The 16,538-nt window shown below is 42.8% G+C and overlaps 1 protein-coding gene across 1 annotated transcript in view; it reads left to right on the forward strand.

Annotated features, from left to right (window-relative positions):
* The window catches only part of LOC137323068 (T-cell surface protein tactile-like), a 166,899-nt gene that overhangs the window by 80,974 nt on the left and 69,387 nt on the right, over window positions 1-16,538 (forward strand). The window contains exons 6-8 of the mRNA XM_067986469.1: window positions 675-762; window positions 5,353-5,532; window positions 8,676-8,791. Coding sequence (XP_067842570.1) covers window positions 675-762; window positions 5,353-5,532; window positions 8,676-8,791 — 384 coding nt within the window. The remainder of the gene's footprint in view (window positions 1-674; window positions 763-5,352; window positions 5,533-8,675; window positions 8,792-16,538) is intronic.

Raw genomic sequence — 16,538 nt, forward strand, 5'->3', positions numbered from 1 at the left:
TCACCACAAATAGAAAAATAATGATCAATTCAACTGGGCAATTGCTTTCTTCTTAACCCATTCCTCTCACCTCTCAACATATCTCTCCAAGGTTGCTGCAATGTTACTGCCCTGTGTCTTGACCACCAAGCACTGTCTTGTGAACCTAACATTACATGTCAGCAGTTGACTTTTCAAGGCAGCTCTCTAGTAGTGAAAGGAACTTAATGTTGAGGTTATTTACATGACGATATTGTCTATGTTGATGGATCAGCAGCCTCAATATTTTAGGGTTATATACCCTTTCTTAACATGTGAAAATTATTTGTCAAGGTTCATTGGCCTTTACTAACTCAGGATCTTTAGGAAGATTTGAAAATTTGTTAGTGTTTAAAGTTTATTACTTTGTACACAAGCTCTATCACAAAGAATTCTGTTTAATGCTAATTAAACTTGACAACAGGGACCCCTATAGGAAATGTCATCACGTAATGCAAATTGAAATTCTACTCCGAGCGATACGTTTGTCAGACTATCTGTGGGAATGAAATGCTGTAGCAAATTATTCTGTTGGAATATTTAAAATCTCTATTACATCTCAAAAAGATGGCAAAGTACCTCCAATCGTCGCTATTCTGTATATTTTGAATGTATGTTTTTTTTACCATAAATAAACCAATTGTTATTTTATTCAGAATGCCACTTGTATCTCACGAAAAGCATATCCAGAGCCAAATATCACATTGTACTTGAATGGATTTCCTCTTCAAGATGGGGATAATGGTACAGAAACTTTGCATTTTACTATAAGCATCATTATTACTGTTTGTCCAAATGTCAACCAGCCATTCACTGGATAAAAATATAATAAAACTTGTAGTAACTGGCATGGCTGCCAGTATCGTGAGCCGGCTGCTGAAACCCTCATCCATGCCTTTGTTACTTCTAGACTTGGCTATTCCAATGCTTCCCTGGCCGGCCTCCCATCTTCCATCCTCCATAAAGTTGAGCTCATCCAAAACTCTGCTGTCCATATCCTAACTTGCACCAAGTGCTGTTTAGCCATCACCCCTGTGGTCACTGACCTACACTGGCTCCCGGTACGGGAATGCCTCGATTTTAAAATTCTCATCCTTGTTTTCAAATCCCTCCACGGCCTGTCCCCTCCCTATCTTTGTAATCTCCTCCGAGATCTCTGCGCTCCTCCAATTCTTGTCTCTTGTGCATCCCTGATTTTAATTGCTCCACCACTGGCAGCCGTGCCTTCAGCTGCCTAGGCCCTAAACTCTGGAATTCCCCCCCTAAACCTCTCCGCCTCTCTACCTCACTCTCCTCCTTTAAGACGCTCCTTAAAATCTACCTCTTTGACCAAGTATTTGGTCACCTGTCCTAATATCTTCTTGTGTGGCTCGGTATCAAATTTTGTTTGATAATGCTCCAGTGAAACGCCTTGGGACATTTTACTACATTGAAGGCGCTGTATAAATGCTTCTTCTTCTTCTTCTTCTTCTTCTTGTTGTTATACCCTCTGCCCTTCCTGGGCACACTCACCTTGGCCTGCATTGTTGTGATGATTCTTCATTTAACTCACTAATTCCAGGTCTGGAAATACTCACTTTTTAATCCTTCTTCATGATTGTGTCTAGTGACCTTAACGAGCTCTTCACAATCAAGATTCATCTTTTTTAATAACAGTTCACTAATGTTCCTTAATCTAGAGGTGTCCATGTATCTGTGTAACATGGAGCCTCAGGGGCCACATATAAAGATCTTTGTTCCCATTAATTCCTATAGATCTTAAGTTGCTGATTCTAACAGATCTTGGTGTTCTGGTTCAGAATTTATCCAACAGTGAGGCAACAGCACTAGAATCAGCCCTTTCTAAAACCTCCAGGATCAAATTCAAACATGACAAAACAACAAATAAGAGATATAAAGCGGGCTTTCGATTCGCTATTACCCGTTTTACACTATCTCACAAAATAATCCCTTTTAATAAATTAAAAAGCAGGACCTCTAAGGTAGTAATCTCAGGATTACTCCCAGTGCCACGTGCTAGCGAGAGCAGAAATAGGAGAATAGACCAGATGAATACGTAGCTTGAGAGATGGTGTAGGATGGAGGGGGCGGGACCTGTACAAGCTGGACGGGTTGCACCCAAGCAGAACCGGGACCAATATCCTCTCGGGGGCATTTGCTAGTTCTGTTGGGGAGGGTTTAAACTAGTATGGCAGGGGGATGGGAACCAAAGGGCAGGTACAGATAGGACAAATTCAGACCAGGAAACAGGAAGTAGAAAAGCAGTTAGTGACATAGCTAGCGACTCAGAAAGATAAAAGAAGCAAAGGTTAAATAGTGTTCAGCACAGGAATTTGACGGGGTTAAAGGGTATATACTTCAATGCAAGGAATATTACAAACAAAGCAGATGAGCTAAGGGCACAGAGAGACACATGGCAGCATGATATCATTGCTATAACGGAAACCTGGCTGAAAGAGGGGGATAATTGGCAGCTCAATATCCCTGGATATAGAGTTTTCAGGCAGGATAGAGTAGGTGATAAAAAAGGAGGGGGGTTAGCATTATTGATTAAAGAATCAATTACAGTTGTGAGAAGGGATGATATACTAAATAGATCATTAATCGAGGCCATATGGGTTGAGCTAAGAAATAAAAAAGGGGCAGTCACACTACTAGGAGTGTACTATAGACCCCCGAATAGTGAAAGGGAGATAGAAGAACAAATATGTAGGCAAATTTCCGAGTGCAAAAATAAGAGGGCAATAGTAGGGGACTTCAACTACCCTAACATCAACTGAGATTCAAACAGTGTGAGGGGCACAGAGGGCTCAAAATTCTTGATCGGTGTCCAGGAGAACTTTTTTAGCCAGTAAGTGACAAGCCCAACAAGAGGGGATGCAATTCTAGATTTAGTCCTGGGAAATGAAGATGGGCAAGTGGGTGAAGTGACAGTGGGTGACCATATTGGGGATAGTGACCACAATTCAGTTAGTTTTAGCATTATTATGGAAAAGGACAGAGTTAAATCAGGAGTAAACGTTTTAAATTGGGGAAGGCAAATTTTACAGGACTAAGAGGTGATTTGGCAGAAGTGGACTGGACACAACTACTTGAGGAGAAATCAGTGGCAAACCAGTGGGAGGCACTAAAAAGTAAAATTCTACAGGTACAATGCAGACACGTCCCCTCAAAGAAAAAGGGTGGCACTGCCAAAGCTAGAGCCCCCGGTTGTCTAGAAGTATACGGGGCAAGATAAAGCAGAAAAAGAAAGCTTATAACTGTCACGGAAAACTAAATACTGCAGAAAACCTAGAGGAGTATAAGAAAGTACAGGGATGACATAAAAAAGGAAATAAGGAAAGCAAAGAGAGGGCATGAAAAAATATTAGCTAGTAAGACTAAAGAAAACCCAAAGATGTTTTATCAGTACATTAAGAACAAAAGGATAGCTAAGGAAAAGGTGGGACCTATCTGGGATGATAAGGGTAACTTGTGTGTAGAAGCAGAGGATGTGGGTAGGGTTTTAAATGAATATTTTGTCTCCGTATTCACAAAGGAAAAGGATGATCCGGACGTAGTAGTTAAAGAGGAGAGGTATGAAATATTGGATACGGTAAACATAACGAGAGAGGAAGTACTAGAGGGACTGGAATCCTTGAAAGTTGATAAGTCACCAGGGCCGGATGGATTGTTTCCTAGACTATTGAAGGAAGCCAGGGAGGAAATAACGGACGCTCTGACGATCATTATCCAATCCTCACTAGATACAGGGGAGGTACCGGAGGACTGGAAGACTGCAAACGTAGTACCATTGTTTAAAAAGGGTACGAGGGAAAGACTGAACAATTATAGGCCGGTCAGTCTTACCTCGATGGTGGGCAAACTCTTAGAATCAATACTGAGAGATAGGATAAACTGTCACTTGGAAAGGCATGGTTTAATCAGGGATAGTCGGCATGGATTTGTTCAGGGAAGGTCATGCCTTACAAATCTGATTGAATTCTTTGAGGAAGTGACGAGGAGGATTGATGAGGGTAGTGTAGTGGATGTTGTCTACATGGATTTTAGTAAGGCATTTGACAAGGTCCTATATGGCAGACTGGTCAGAAAGGTAAAAGCCCATGGGATACAGGGAAATGTGGTGAATTGGATCCAAAATTGCTCAGTAACAGGAAACAAAGGGTAAAAGTCAATGGATGTCTTTGCGAATGGAAATCTGTTTCCAGTGGTGTGCCACATGGCTCAGTGTTGGGTCCCATGCTGTTTGTGGTATATATTAATGATTTGGACTTGAATGTAGGGGCCATGATTGGCAAATTTGCAGATGACACAAAAATTGGCCATGTAGTTGATAGTGAAGAGGATAGCTGTAGACTCCAAGAAGATATCAATGGGTTGGTGGAGTGGGCGGATGGAGTTCAACCGGGAGAAGTGTGAGGTAATGCACTTAGGGAGGGCAAACAGTAAAAGGGAATACGCAGTAAACGGGAATATATTGAGAGGGGTAGACGAAGTCAGAGACCTTGGAGTGCATATGCACAGGTCCCTGAAGGTGGCAGTACAGGTAGATAAGGTTGTGAAGAAGATATATGGAATGCTCTCTGTTATCAGCTGAGGTACAGAATACAAAAGCAGGGATGTAATGATGGAACTGTATAAAACGCTGGTAAGGCCACAACTGGAGTATTCTGTGCAGTTCTGGTCATCACATTTCAGGAAGGACGTAATTGCTCTGGAGAGAGTGCAGAGAAGATTTACAAGAATGTTGCCAGGGCTTGAAAATTGCCGCTACAAGGAGAGATTGTATAGGCTGGGATCGTTTTCCTTGGAGCAGAGGAGGCTGAGGGGTAACTTGATTGAGGAGTACAAAATTATGAGGGGCCCGGATAGAGTAGACAGGAAGTACCTGTTTCTCTGAACGGAGAGTTCAAGAACTAGAGGATATAGATTTAAGCTGATTGGCGGAAGAGGGGACATGAGGAAAAACTTTTTTACCCAGAGGGTGGTGGGTGTATGAAATTCGATGCCCGAATTGGTGGTCGAGTCAGGGACCCTCAACTCTTTTACAAAGTACCTGGACCTGCACCTAAAGTGCTGTAAGCTGCAGGGCTACGGATCGGGTGCTGGAAGGTGGGATTCTAATCTGGTTGTTCTTCGAGCCTGCGCGGACATGATGAGCTGAATGCCCCCCTTCTGTGCTGTATCTTTTCTGTGGTTCTATGTTTCTATGATTCTATCAAAATTACCCCCAAGGTGTCAGCAAGTTCTTTCTTTTTTCTTTACCCTTCACATCATGCCTGGTTTGTTAGGAGCATAAGGAAAAAGCTGAAACTGGATTCCAATGTTTTTCAGGTTCTGTTATAACATCGGAAGTCTTCTTGGACTCAAACGGCTTGTATGAAGTGAAAAAAAGATTGTCCTTAAAGATTAAACCAGACCAATGGAAGCTTGTTTGGTGCAATGCTGTATTCTCACTACCTGGGAATAAGAGTGGAGTGGTTATGCAGTCTAGAAAGATACCACTGCACAACTGTGAGTATTGATTGCTGTGAAATAGTTACAGACAAATCTCCCTTAGTAATGCAGTTCCACAGTGAAAGATCCACTTGTGTCAATCATTGTAGTGTCAATAAAACATAATGATAGTTTTCTTAATGGACCAGATTTTGCTGTCAAAGTCACAGTGAGTCTAATGGCGCTTGCCGTTATTTATGTATAAATGGTACAGCAACTTCAGGCAAGGGGCAGATGCGAATATCCAAAAGTTGCTGTCCATGATGCACCACTCCACCGTTAGCTTCACGAAAACGGCATTTCAGTGTCTTCCTTACCATTGAAATGCATTGAATGTCGTGAAGTTGCTGTCTTTACACGATGGATACGAATTAACCGCCGCAGATATTTAGGACTAGTAATTAATAGCGTAAGTACCCTTTTAATGACGTGATAAGTGCTAATTGCTGCCAATCAATCTCTCTGACACTGAAAATTAACTATTATAAATGTGGCATCTCATTCCTTTGGGTTTTCAATTTTTCGGGGAGATTTTAAAAATAGCAAATTTTAAATTTTAATTTTTTTTCTTACTTTTCCTTTCTGTCTTTTTTCTCTGTCTCTTAATTCAATTATTTTTTTCCCTCTTTTTATTTCCCTTTCTCTCCTAATTTGACATTGAATTCACCCCCTGGAATTCACCCTTCTTTTCAGTCCTTTTGCTGTTTATTTCCCAATCCTTAAATCTCATTGGTTAAGGAACCCTGTTGGTTGCTGCCTCCATTTTTACGGCGGCTGATAGCAGGGTGTCCGAATATCCTGCCGTGGAGACGAGGGATGGTCATTAACATATGTAAATTGGGCTCCTATAATGCAATAGGGAGCCCGATTTGGAATTAACAGATGCTGCACGGGTATCCTGGGGGGTCAGGAAACTCGGCAGTGAAACCCAGGTGAGATTGAGCGGCAATGAGATACTTGAGGTACTTAATATTTTGTGAATTAGAATAATAAAACAAATTTAACCTTACCTGTTCAGGTTTCCCATCGCTTCCCATTCACGTCAGGCGAAAGCAGGCGGGAAAGGCTGGATCCATGAGGATCCATCCTTTATTGCACTGCTTGTGGGCCCAGAGGAGCAGGAGCGCTTCATACAGGCCCAACAAACTCACCTGGCCGACAGGACCCCTTCGATCAGCTGACCCCCCGCCCCCCCCCAAATGTTGGAGCCCCCCATGGTGGACCCCACCTACCTCCGACTCTTCACCCGACCTACAGCGACCTCCGATCTTCTCTCCAGTCCATGATCCCTCCCTCCCTCATTCCAATTCCTGGGCTGTGGCCTGCTGCAATAGGCCTTCCTGCTGCGGAACCCGGAAATGCAATTGATCACTTACCTTCCGGGTTTTGCAGCCGGAAATCTTCCCCTCCACTCCCTTCCCAGCTCACAGTTAAAATTTACCCCATGGAGTGGGAATCATACCCACTACTCTCTGACTCAGAAGCAAGAGTGCTATTACTGAGCTAAGGCTGACATCTTAAGGAAAGTCATTTGTGAGAAGTCACAAGTGTCAGCCGTAGCTCAGTGGTAGCATTCCCACCTCTGAGTTAGAAGGTTGTAGGTTCAAGTCTGCCTCTATTTCTTGAGCACATAATCTAGGCTGAGACTTCAGTGCAGTACTGCTAGAGGTGCCGTCTTTTGGATGAGAAATTAAATCGAGGCCCCAGCTGCCCTCTCAGATGGACGTAGAAGATCCCATGGCACTATTCGAAGAAGAGCCTGGGTGTTCTACCGGTGTCCTGGCCAATATTTATTCCTCAACAACATCACTAAAACAGATTGTCTGGTCATTATCTCATTGCTGTTGTGGTAACTTGCTGTGAGCAAATTGGCTGCTGGGTTTCCCTAAATTACAACAGTGACCACACTTCAAAAGTACTTAATTGGCTGTAAAGCGCTTTGGGATGTCCTGTGGTTGTGACAGGCCTCATAAATACAAGTTATTTATTTCATCGAAGGCTACCCCAGTCAATGTGCCATTCCATCTTACCAGTATCTGGAGTAACAATGTCATCAAACCTGTGGAGAAGTCTACAGTGTTCACTCTACTGCTGAAAAAGAGAGGAATGGGATTTTTTACAGGGCCTTGGTGAGACCACATCTGGAGTACTGTGTGCAGTTTTGGTCTCCTTATCTGAGGAAGGATGTCCTTGCCATGGAGGGAGTGCAATGAAGATTTACCAGACTGATTCCTGGGATGGCAGGACAGACGTATGAGGAGAAATTGGGTTGACTAGGCCTATATTCACTAGAGTTTAGAAGAATGAGAGGTGATCTCATCGAAACATATAAAATTCTAACAGGACTAGACAGACTAGATGCAGGGAGGATGTTCTTGATGGCTGGGGAGTCCAGAACCAGGGGTCACAGTCTCAGGATACGGGGTATGCCATTTAGAACCGAGATGAGGAGAAATTTCTTCACTCAGAGGGTGGTGAACCTGTGGAATTCTCTACCACAGAAGGCAGTGGAGGCCAAGTCATTAGATGTATTCAAGAAGGAGATAGATATATTTCTTAAGGCTAAAGGGATCAAGGGATATGGGGAAAAAGCAGGAACAGGGTACTGAGTTAGACAATTAGCCATGATCATTTTGAATGGCGGAGCAGGCCTGAAGGGCCGAATGGCCTACTCTTGCTTCTATTTTCTATGTTTCTATGTTTTTTAAATTGTAATGATTTGTGAAACTTTGCATGAAATACTTTTGCATTGTTGCTGCCGGTTTATTTTCCTCATTGGGCTGTTGTCTGTGGCAGCAGGAGCCTCCTGGCAGGATGATAAAGTAGAAGGATGATAAATTCGGAGCAGCAATTCATGGGAAAGTCCTATACCTCACTGGGGTCGATTTTAGTGCCAGGTGTGACACAGAGAGGAGAATCGAGCAGGGAGGATTGCACTCCAGTAACGGAATTAAGTTAATGGGAGGGAAATCAGGCAGGCCAGGTTTTGGGTGTGTAATTCTCCCACCCAGTTTTCCTCTCTGTGCTATGCTCAGGCAATGAGGACAAATATCTACCCCACTTATTCCTATTTTTCTGAGAGTTATTACACTGCTTGTGTCTCCTGCACATATATAAGCTGCATTCCTTTAACGGGTGGCCTTACCCATTGTCTTCAACAGATCTGGACAACATTGAATTTACTCCTGAGGGTCCATACGAGGTGTTTCTTGAAGAAGATCTGAACATTTTGTGTTTTGTCAACAGTTCAGTGACTCCACGTTACAGATGGATTAAGGTAGCAACCCCACCGATATAAAACAAAACGTGAATATTTTTAAAGCTATCAAAACATTATTGATGTATGATGTGGAGATGCCGGTAATGGACTGGGGTGGACAAATGTAAGGAATCTTACAACACCAGGTTATAGTCCAACAGTTTTATTTTAAAATCACAAGCTTTCGGAGATTATCTCCTTCGTCAGGTGAGTGAGGAAGGGGATAATCTCCGAAAGCTTATTATTGATGTAGTAATTTTATATTCTGAAGAAATCATTAGTTCTTTTTATTTGTTTGTTGGGTGCGCCAACAGACGTTGTGCGAGTAACTCCTTGTTCCAGACTCACCACATACCCAATATGGAGCAGATACAGATCAATATGGAACGGATACGGATCTGATACAGATCTAAGCAGACACAGAACAAAATGGAGCAGATACGGATCTGAGCAGATATGAATCAATATGGAGCAGACTTGGATCTGAGCAGATACGGATCAATATGGAGCAGATACAGATCTGAGCAGATATAGATCAATATGGAGCAGATACAAGATCTCTAGAGCCATTGTTTTTGTAAATAAATACTTCTGTTACTTACAGTAGATTACACAACACTGCAGTGCTAGAATCATAGTCCAATATTTCTTCATAGTTTTTATTAACACTTAGATCAAATCTGAACTGACTATTGGACTAATGGGAGATTTATTGAATGATTTCCTTTGTATTAAGATTTTCAGTTAATGGTGTATTCACAGCACAAGTTTAGTGCTGGTGTGATGCTGAAACAATTTCACATCAACGCTAAACTTGTGGGGAGTGATTCAGGTGCCAAGACTCGAACTGGTCCGAGGCGAACCCAAGAGAGACTCCCTGTTATCTTTGCCAATGTCAGCTCAGACTCTGACTCCAGATTCAGGCTGTATTTACTTTGTGACTGCAACATAGGTGTAAACGAAACCACTTTGCACCAACACTACAGTTATAGGCGTTGAGTTTCCACGGAAGTTCTCCTGATTGTCTGCCATAACTTCGGCGGAAGATCTGCGGGATCCCCGGAGCAACGGCGTTAACCAAAGTTAAGGCAGATGATCGGAACAACCCCCATTGAAATTCAACTCTAAACTGTGAATCCACATTAACCACAAAGTGAATTTTACAATTTACTGCTCCCAGTACAGAGCTTTGTATGATGGAAGGTGCATGTGAGGAGTGGAGGTCAGCATGTCTGATCCATGCCTCACCCAATTCTCTGATTATTAATTTCAACTGAGGGAAAACTGTGCGAGTTGTGAACCAGACATGGAGGTCAGTGTGCCTGAATTCCTGATTTGTGCTAATGTTGTATGAAACTCTGCACCAGGAGAATTAATTCATAAAATGTACTGTCACTTGAGCTCACATGGTGTTGAATGTAGTGAACAGAGGGAAAGCTTCCTCTGTTCTTGACCTTGAAGGAAAAGCGATTTTTGTACACACAAAATATAAATATTAACCAAAGGTCAAGCGATCACACCAAAAGACCTGTGGGTGAGAGGCGATCACTGGTTCACCTAAGACATATGGGGTTGGATTTTTAACTTGCCACCCGGGCATAAACTGACATTGCGAATTGGCCTCCTCATTATCATAGTATCATACCATAGTAGGTACAGCACAGGAGGAGGCCAATTGGCCCATGGTGCCTGCTGGCTCTTTGAAAGCCTGCCCTGCCACCTATCCAATTACAATCATAGAATCATACAATGGTTACAGCACAGAAGGAGACTATTCGGCCTATTGAGTCCGTGCCGACTCTCTGCAAAAGCAATCCAGCTAGTCCCACTCCCTCGACTTTTCCCCGTAGCCCTGCAAATATTTTTCCATCGAGGACTTATCCAATTCCCTTTTGAAAGCCACGATTGAATCCACCTCCACCATCCTTTCAGGCAGCACATTCCAGATCATAACCACTCGCTGTGTAAAAAGCTTTTCCTCATGTCGCCTTTGGTTCTTTTGCCAATCACCTTAAATCTGTGACGTCTGGTTCTCGACCCTTCTGCCAATGGGAACAGTTTCTCCCTATGCACTCTGTCTAGACTCCTCATGAATTTGAATACCTCTATCAAATCTCCTCTCAACCTGCTCTGCTCTAAGGAGAACAACCCCAGCTTCTCCAGTCTATCCACATAACTGAAGTCCTTATAACCTTATAGAGATTCATCATAACTTCCTTGCTTTTGTACTCTATGCCTCTATTTATAAAGGCCAGGATCCCTTTTTTGACCACTTTCTCAACCTGCCCTGCCACCTTCAGCAATTTGTGTACATAAATCCACTGGTCTCTCTGCACCCCCTTTAGAATTGTACCCTTTAGTTTAAATTGCCTTTCCTTGTTCTTCCTACCAAAATGTATCACTTCGCACTTCTGAGTTAAATTTCATCTACCACGTGTCCACCCATTCCACCAGTCTGTCTATGTCCTCCTGAAGTTTGTTACTATCTTCCTCATTGTTTACTACATTTCTGAGTTTTCTGTCATCTGCAAACTTTGAAATTATATCCTCTATGCCCAAGTCCAGATCATTAATATATATCAAAAAAAGCAGTGGTCTTAATACTGATCCCTGGTGAACACCACTGTATATTTCTCTCCAGTCTGAAAAACAACCATTCACCTTTACTCTGTGCTTTCTGTTCCCTAGCCAGTTTTGTATCCATGATGCCTCTGTCCCTGTAATCTCATGGGCTTTAATTTTGCTAATAAGTCTATTACGTGGTACTTTACCATGTCCATGTACACAACATCAATCGCACAACTCTCATCACCCTCTCCATTACTTTATCAAAGAACTCAATCAAGTTAGTCAAACATGATTTTCCTTTAACAAATCCATGCTGACTTTCATTTAATAGCCCATACTTTTCCTAGTGCAAATTTATTTTGTCCCGGATTATTGTTTCTAAAAGTTAGACTGACTGGCCTGTAATTTGACAGGTTTATCCCTCTCCCCTTTTTTGAATAGGGGTGTAACATTTGCAATCCTCCAGTCTTCCGGCACCATTCCCATATCGAGGGAGAATTGGAAGATTGTGGCCAGAACCTCTGCAATTTCCACCCTTACTTTTCTATTTTCAGTACTGCCATTCATTTAGGTACCTCCTCTTTATCTATTTTTATCCTATCCAATATCGCTACTACATCCTCCTTTACTGCTATGACAGCATCCTCTTCTCTAGCACCATTTATCCATTTAGCACCTTAGCCATGCCCTCTGCCTCCACAAGAAGGTCTCCTTTTTTGTCCCAATTCGGTCCCACAATTCCTTTGAACACCCTTTTACTATTTATGTTTATAAAAGACATAAACTGACATTGCGAATTGGCCTCCTCATTATCATAGTACCATACCATAGTAGGTACAGCACAGGAGGAGCCTGCTGGCTCTTTGAAAGCCTGCCCTTCCACCTATCCAATTACAATCATAGAATCATACAATGGTTACAGCACAGAAGGAGACTATTCGGCCTATTGAGTCCGTGCCGACTCTCTGAAAAAGCAATCCAGCTAGTCCCACTCCCTCGCCTTTTCCCCGTAGCCCTGCAAATATTTTTCCATCGAGTACTTATCCAATTCCCTTTTGAAAGCCACGATTGAATCCACTTCCACCATCCTTTCAGGCAGCGCATTCCAGATCATAACCACTCGCTGTGTAAAAAGCTTTTCCTCATGTCGCCTTTGGTTCTTTTGCTAACCATTTATGTTAATCACTAATCTATTCACATACTCTCTCTTTGCCCCTCTTATTCCCTTTTTTAGATCTCCTCTGTACTTTCTGTATTCAGCCTGGTTCTCTATTGTATTATGAACCTTACATTCGTCATAAGCCTCCTTTTTCTTTTTCATTTTAATGTCTATATGTTTAGTCATCCAGGGAGCTCTAGCTTTGGGTGCCCTTCCTTTCCCCCTCATAGGGATGTGTCTACTCTGTACTCAAACCAACTCCTCCTTGAAGGCCTCCCATTGTTCTATTACCGTTTTGCCTACCAATTTTTGACTCCAATTTGCTCTCCTCCAATTAAGCATTTTCACATTTGATTGTTCCTTGTCCTTTTCCATAACTATTCTAAACCCCAAATTCTCCCCCTGCTCCACCTGCCCTATTTCATTCCCCAGAACTAGATCCAGCACTGTTTCTTTCCTGGTTGGGCTGAAAATACACTGTTCCACATTTTAGGAATTCCTCCCTCCCTTTTCCCTTTACACTATTACTGTCCCAGTCTATATTGGGATAATTGAACTCCCCCATTATCACTACTCTATAGGTCTTGCATCTTTCTGTAATTTGCTTGCAAATGTTTTCCTCTATCTCCTTCCCACTATTTGATGGCCTAGAGTTATACATCCAGTAGTGTAATTGCTCCTCTATTGTTCCTTAATTCTAACCAAATAGATTCTATCTTTGATCCCTCAACTACATCAACCCTTTCCAGTACTATAATAGTTTCTTTGATCAATATACCCACCCCTCCTTTCTCTTCATCCCTATCTTTCCTAAATACCTTGTAGTCAGGAATATTAAGTACCCAATTTTCCCCTTCTTTGAGCTAGGCCACTATATCAGTCCCACGTGGCGATTTGAGCCTGCAACTCACCAACCTTATTTACCACGCTATGTGCATTTATGCACATGCACTCCAAACTCATCTTAGAATGTCTTGCATTTGCCCCTGTCTCATCCCTCTTGCACCATTGGTCCAGCCACACATTAACCTGTCTTATCCTACTATTCCTATACTCACGAGTGCATGGCACTGGGAGTAATCCAGAGATTACTACCTGTGAGGTCCTGCTTTTTAACTTCCTCCCTAGCTCCTGAAACTCTTGACTGCAGGGCCTCGGCCCTTTTCCTTCTTATGTCATTGGTTCCCTTCCCCCCCTCAAAATATTCTGCACCCTCTCAGTGATGTCCTTTACCCTGGCACCAGGGAGGCCACACACCATGCGGGACTTATGTCGGCGGTTGCAGAAACACCTGTCTATCCTCCTGACTATCGAATCCCCTATAACAACTGCATTTCTTTTGCCTCCCTGTGCAGCCGAGTCTCCCGCAGTGCTGTGGATTTGCTCCTGACTGCATTCCCCGAGGTGTCAATACCTTCACTCTGAGCTCGAGCTCGAGCAGTTGGCGGCACTTCCTGCACATGTGGTTTTCCAGGACATACGAAGTGTTCTGGATTTCCCACATGGCACAGGATGTGCATGTGATGGGCCCCAGCTGTACTGCCATGTTAGCTAACAGTTATTTAACAGTTATTTGGACAAAGAGGTCAGCTTGAATCCCCGATATGCAGTCCTGTTACGCAAAGCTCTGTATGAGAGCGCCAAATGGTAAACTGATGATTGAGGGCATCAGCAACACCAATAAGTTTTAGGCAATACGCTGGCCTTGACTCCCATTAAGCCCATTACAGCATCTGTGCGGGGTGTACCAATAATATAACATTGCGCCTTTTTAAAAAAAAATTACAGTGTAAATTTTATGTTTGTGCTCTCCTGGCATGAAGCCTCACCCACTAGGAGCACACATTGGAAAATCACACGAGTGCAGCCCTCGATATTGTACCTGTTCATTTTAATGGAGAAAGTGACAGGAAACAGAGAGTAGCAGTGAACGGTTGTTTTTCAGACTGGAGGGAGGTATACAGTGGTGTTCCCCAGGTGTAGAGGGCACAATTTCAAAATTTGCAGATGACACAAAACTTGGAAGTGTAGTGAACAGTGAGGAAGATAGTGATAGACTTCAAGAGGACATAGACAGGCTGGTGGAATGGGCGGACACGTGGCAGATAAAATTTAATGTAGAAAAGTGCGAAGTGCTACATTTTGGTAGGAAGAACGAGGAGAGGCAATATAAACTAAAGGGTACAATTCTAAAAGTGGTGCAGGAACAGAGAGATCTGGGGGTATATGTGCACAAATCTTTGAAGGTGGCAGGGCAGGTTCAAAGCTGCAGCATACAGGATTTTGGGCTATATAAATACAGGCATAGAGTGCAAAAGCAAAGTCACGATGAACATTTATAAAACACTGGTTTGGCCACAACTGTAGTATTGTGTCCAGTTCTGGGCACCGCACTTTCGGAAGGATGTGAAGGCCTTAGAGCGGGAACAGAAGAGATTTACCAGAATGGTTCCAGGGATGAGGGACTTCAGTTACGTGGATAGACTGGAGAGGCTGGGGTTGTTCTCCTTGGAGCAGTTGAGAGGAGATTTGATAGAGGTATTCAAAATCTAGCCAGAGTAGATAGAGAGAAACTGTTCCTATTAGCGGATGGGTAAAGAACCAGAGGACATAGATTTAAGGTGATTGGCAAAAGAATCAAAGGCAACATGAGGAAAAACTTCTTTACACAGCGAGTGGTTAGGATCTGGAATGCACTGCCAGAGGGGGTGGTGGAGGCAGATTCAGTCATGGCTTTCAAAAGGGAATTGGATAAGTACTTGATGGAAAAATATTTGCAGGGCTACGGGGAAAGGGTGAGGTAGTGGGACTAACTGGATTACTCATGCAGAGAGCTGGCACGGACTCGATGGGACGAATGGCCTCCTTCCTTGCTGTAACCATTCTATGATTCTATAAATGAGAACATTGGGAGAAAATCATACAAGGTTATCACTATGTCTGAAAAGGCAGTATATTCCTTAACATTGTGCCTGGACTATGTAACTATGTAATGTAAGGTGTTCCGTTCCCTTCCACCTTACACCGAGTCTTGGACCTTGGAATTACAAGAACAAAACAGGCTTTGGCTCAACCCAAACTTGTTAGTTTATTAGACCAACAAAACCCCAGTATGATTTGATTGAAACTTACAATCACCCATGCGGCTAGTCGTTACCGATGCTGATCATAGGCCTGGACCTGGAAATGACCGGTTTCCATCCTTCTTCCCTTGATTGCAGCCTCCGCAGTGCAAACCCCTTAGTGGTTTGCCTGGAACTTACAACACCCATATGGCTGATAGTGTTGCAGTCATGCAAGCCCCCCCTGGGCCTCATCTGTGGTTTCAGCTATCAATCTGTTTGTTTGCTTAACATTCACACTTCTTCATCTGGGCATCTCGGTGATTCCTCACTGTAATGGACCCTTGGCTCACAGCATTGTTTAGATGTGAAAGGCCTTCCGTTTTTGTCTGAGACTGAGCATGGCTCAGAGGCTCAGTTTGATTATACATTTTCTCGATGTTGAAGTGCCTTCGCCAGGGGATCATTGTTTGATGTAAATGAGTCTCCGACACTGATCATGGACTGGAGTCTCTTTGACTGGTACCTGGGGTTAACTGTTTTATAACTCACAGCCTGTTCCATGTCTTGCAGTTTTACAGTGTTTTTACAGTATTTTCCATATTTGTAGTTTTACATTCCCTCCTTTAATATCTCGTATACACTAGAAATATTACTTTTGATGCTTCTCCTCCACTCTCAGGTGCATTGCCGGTTTCAACCAAATCTTAGATTTTTTAATCACACCAATACATTTGGTCTAATCATCCCAAATCCCCTTTTAACAATCTTACACATTTTTCCTTCTTAGTCATTCCTTTTAGTTTACAGAGCAGTATCAATAAATACAACACAATAATCAATTGCACAATCACTAATACATGCGATGCGATTCGAATCCAAGACGTGACCACAATATTGGACCCAATATCCCACCAAGGAGGGGTAACTATTTCTTCAATTTCATCCCTCACTTTATTATTCTGTTGCTGGAGCG

This window comes from Heptranchias perlo, chromosome 6, assembly GCF_035084215.1.
Source record: "Heptranchias perlo isolate sHepPer1 chromosome 6, sHepPer1.hap1, whole genome shotgun sequence".
NCBI lineage: Eukaryota > Metazoa > Chordata > Chondrichthyes > Hexanchiformes > Hexanchidae > Heptranchias > Heptranchias perlo.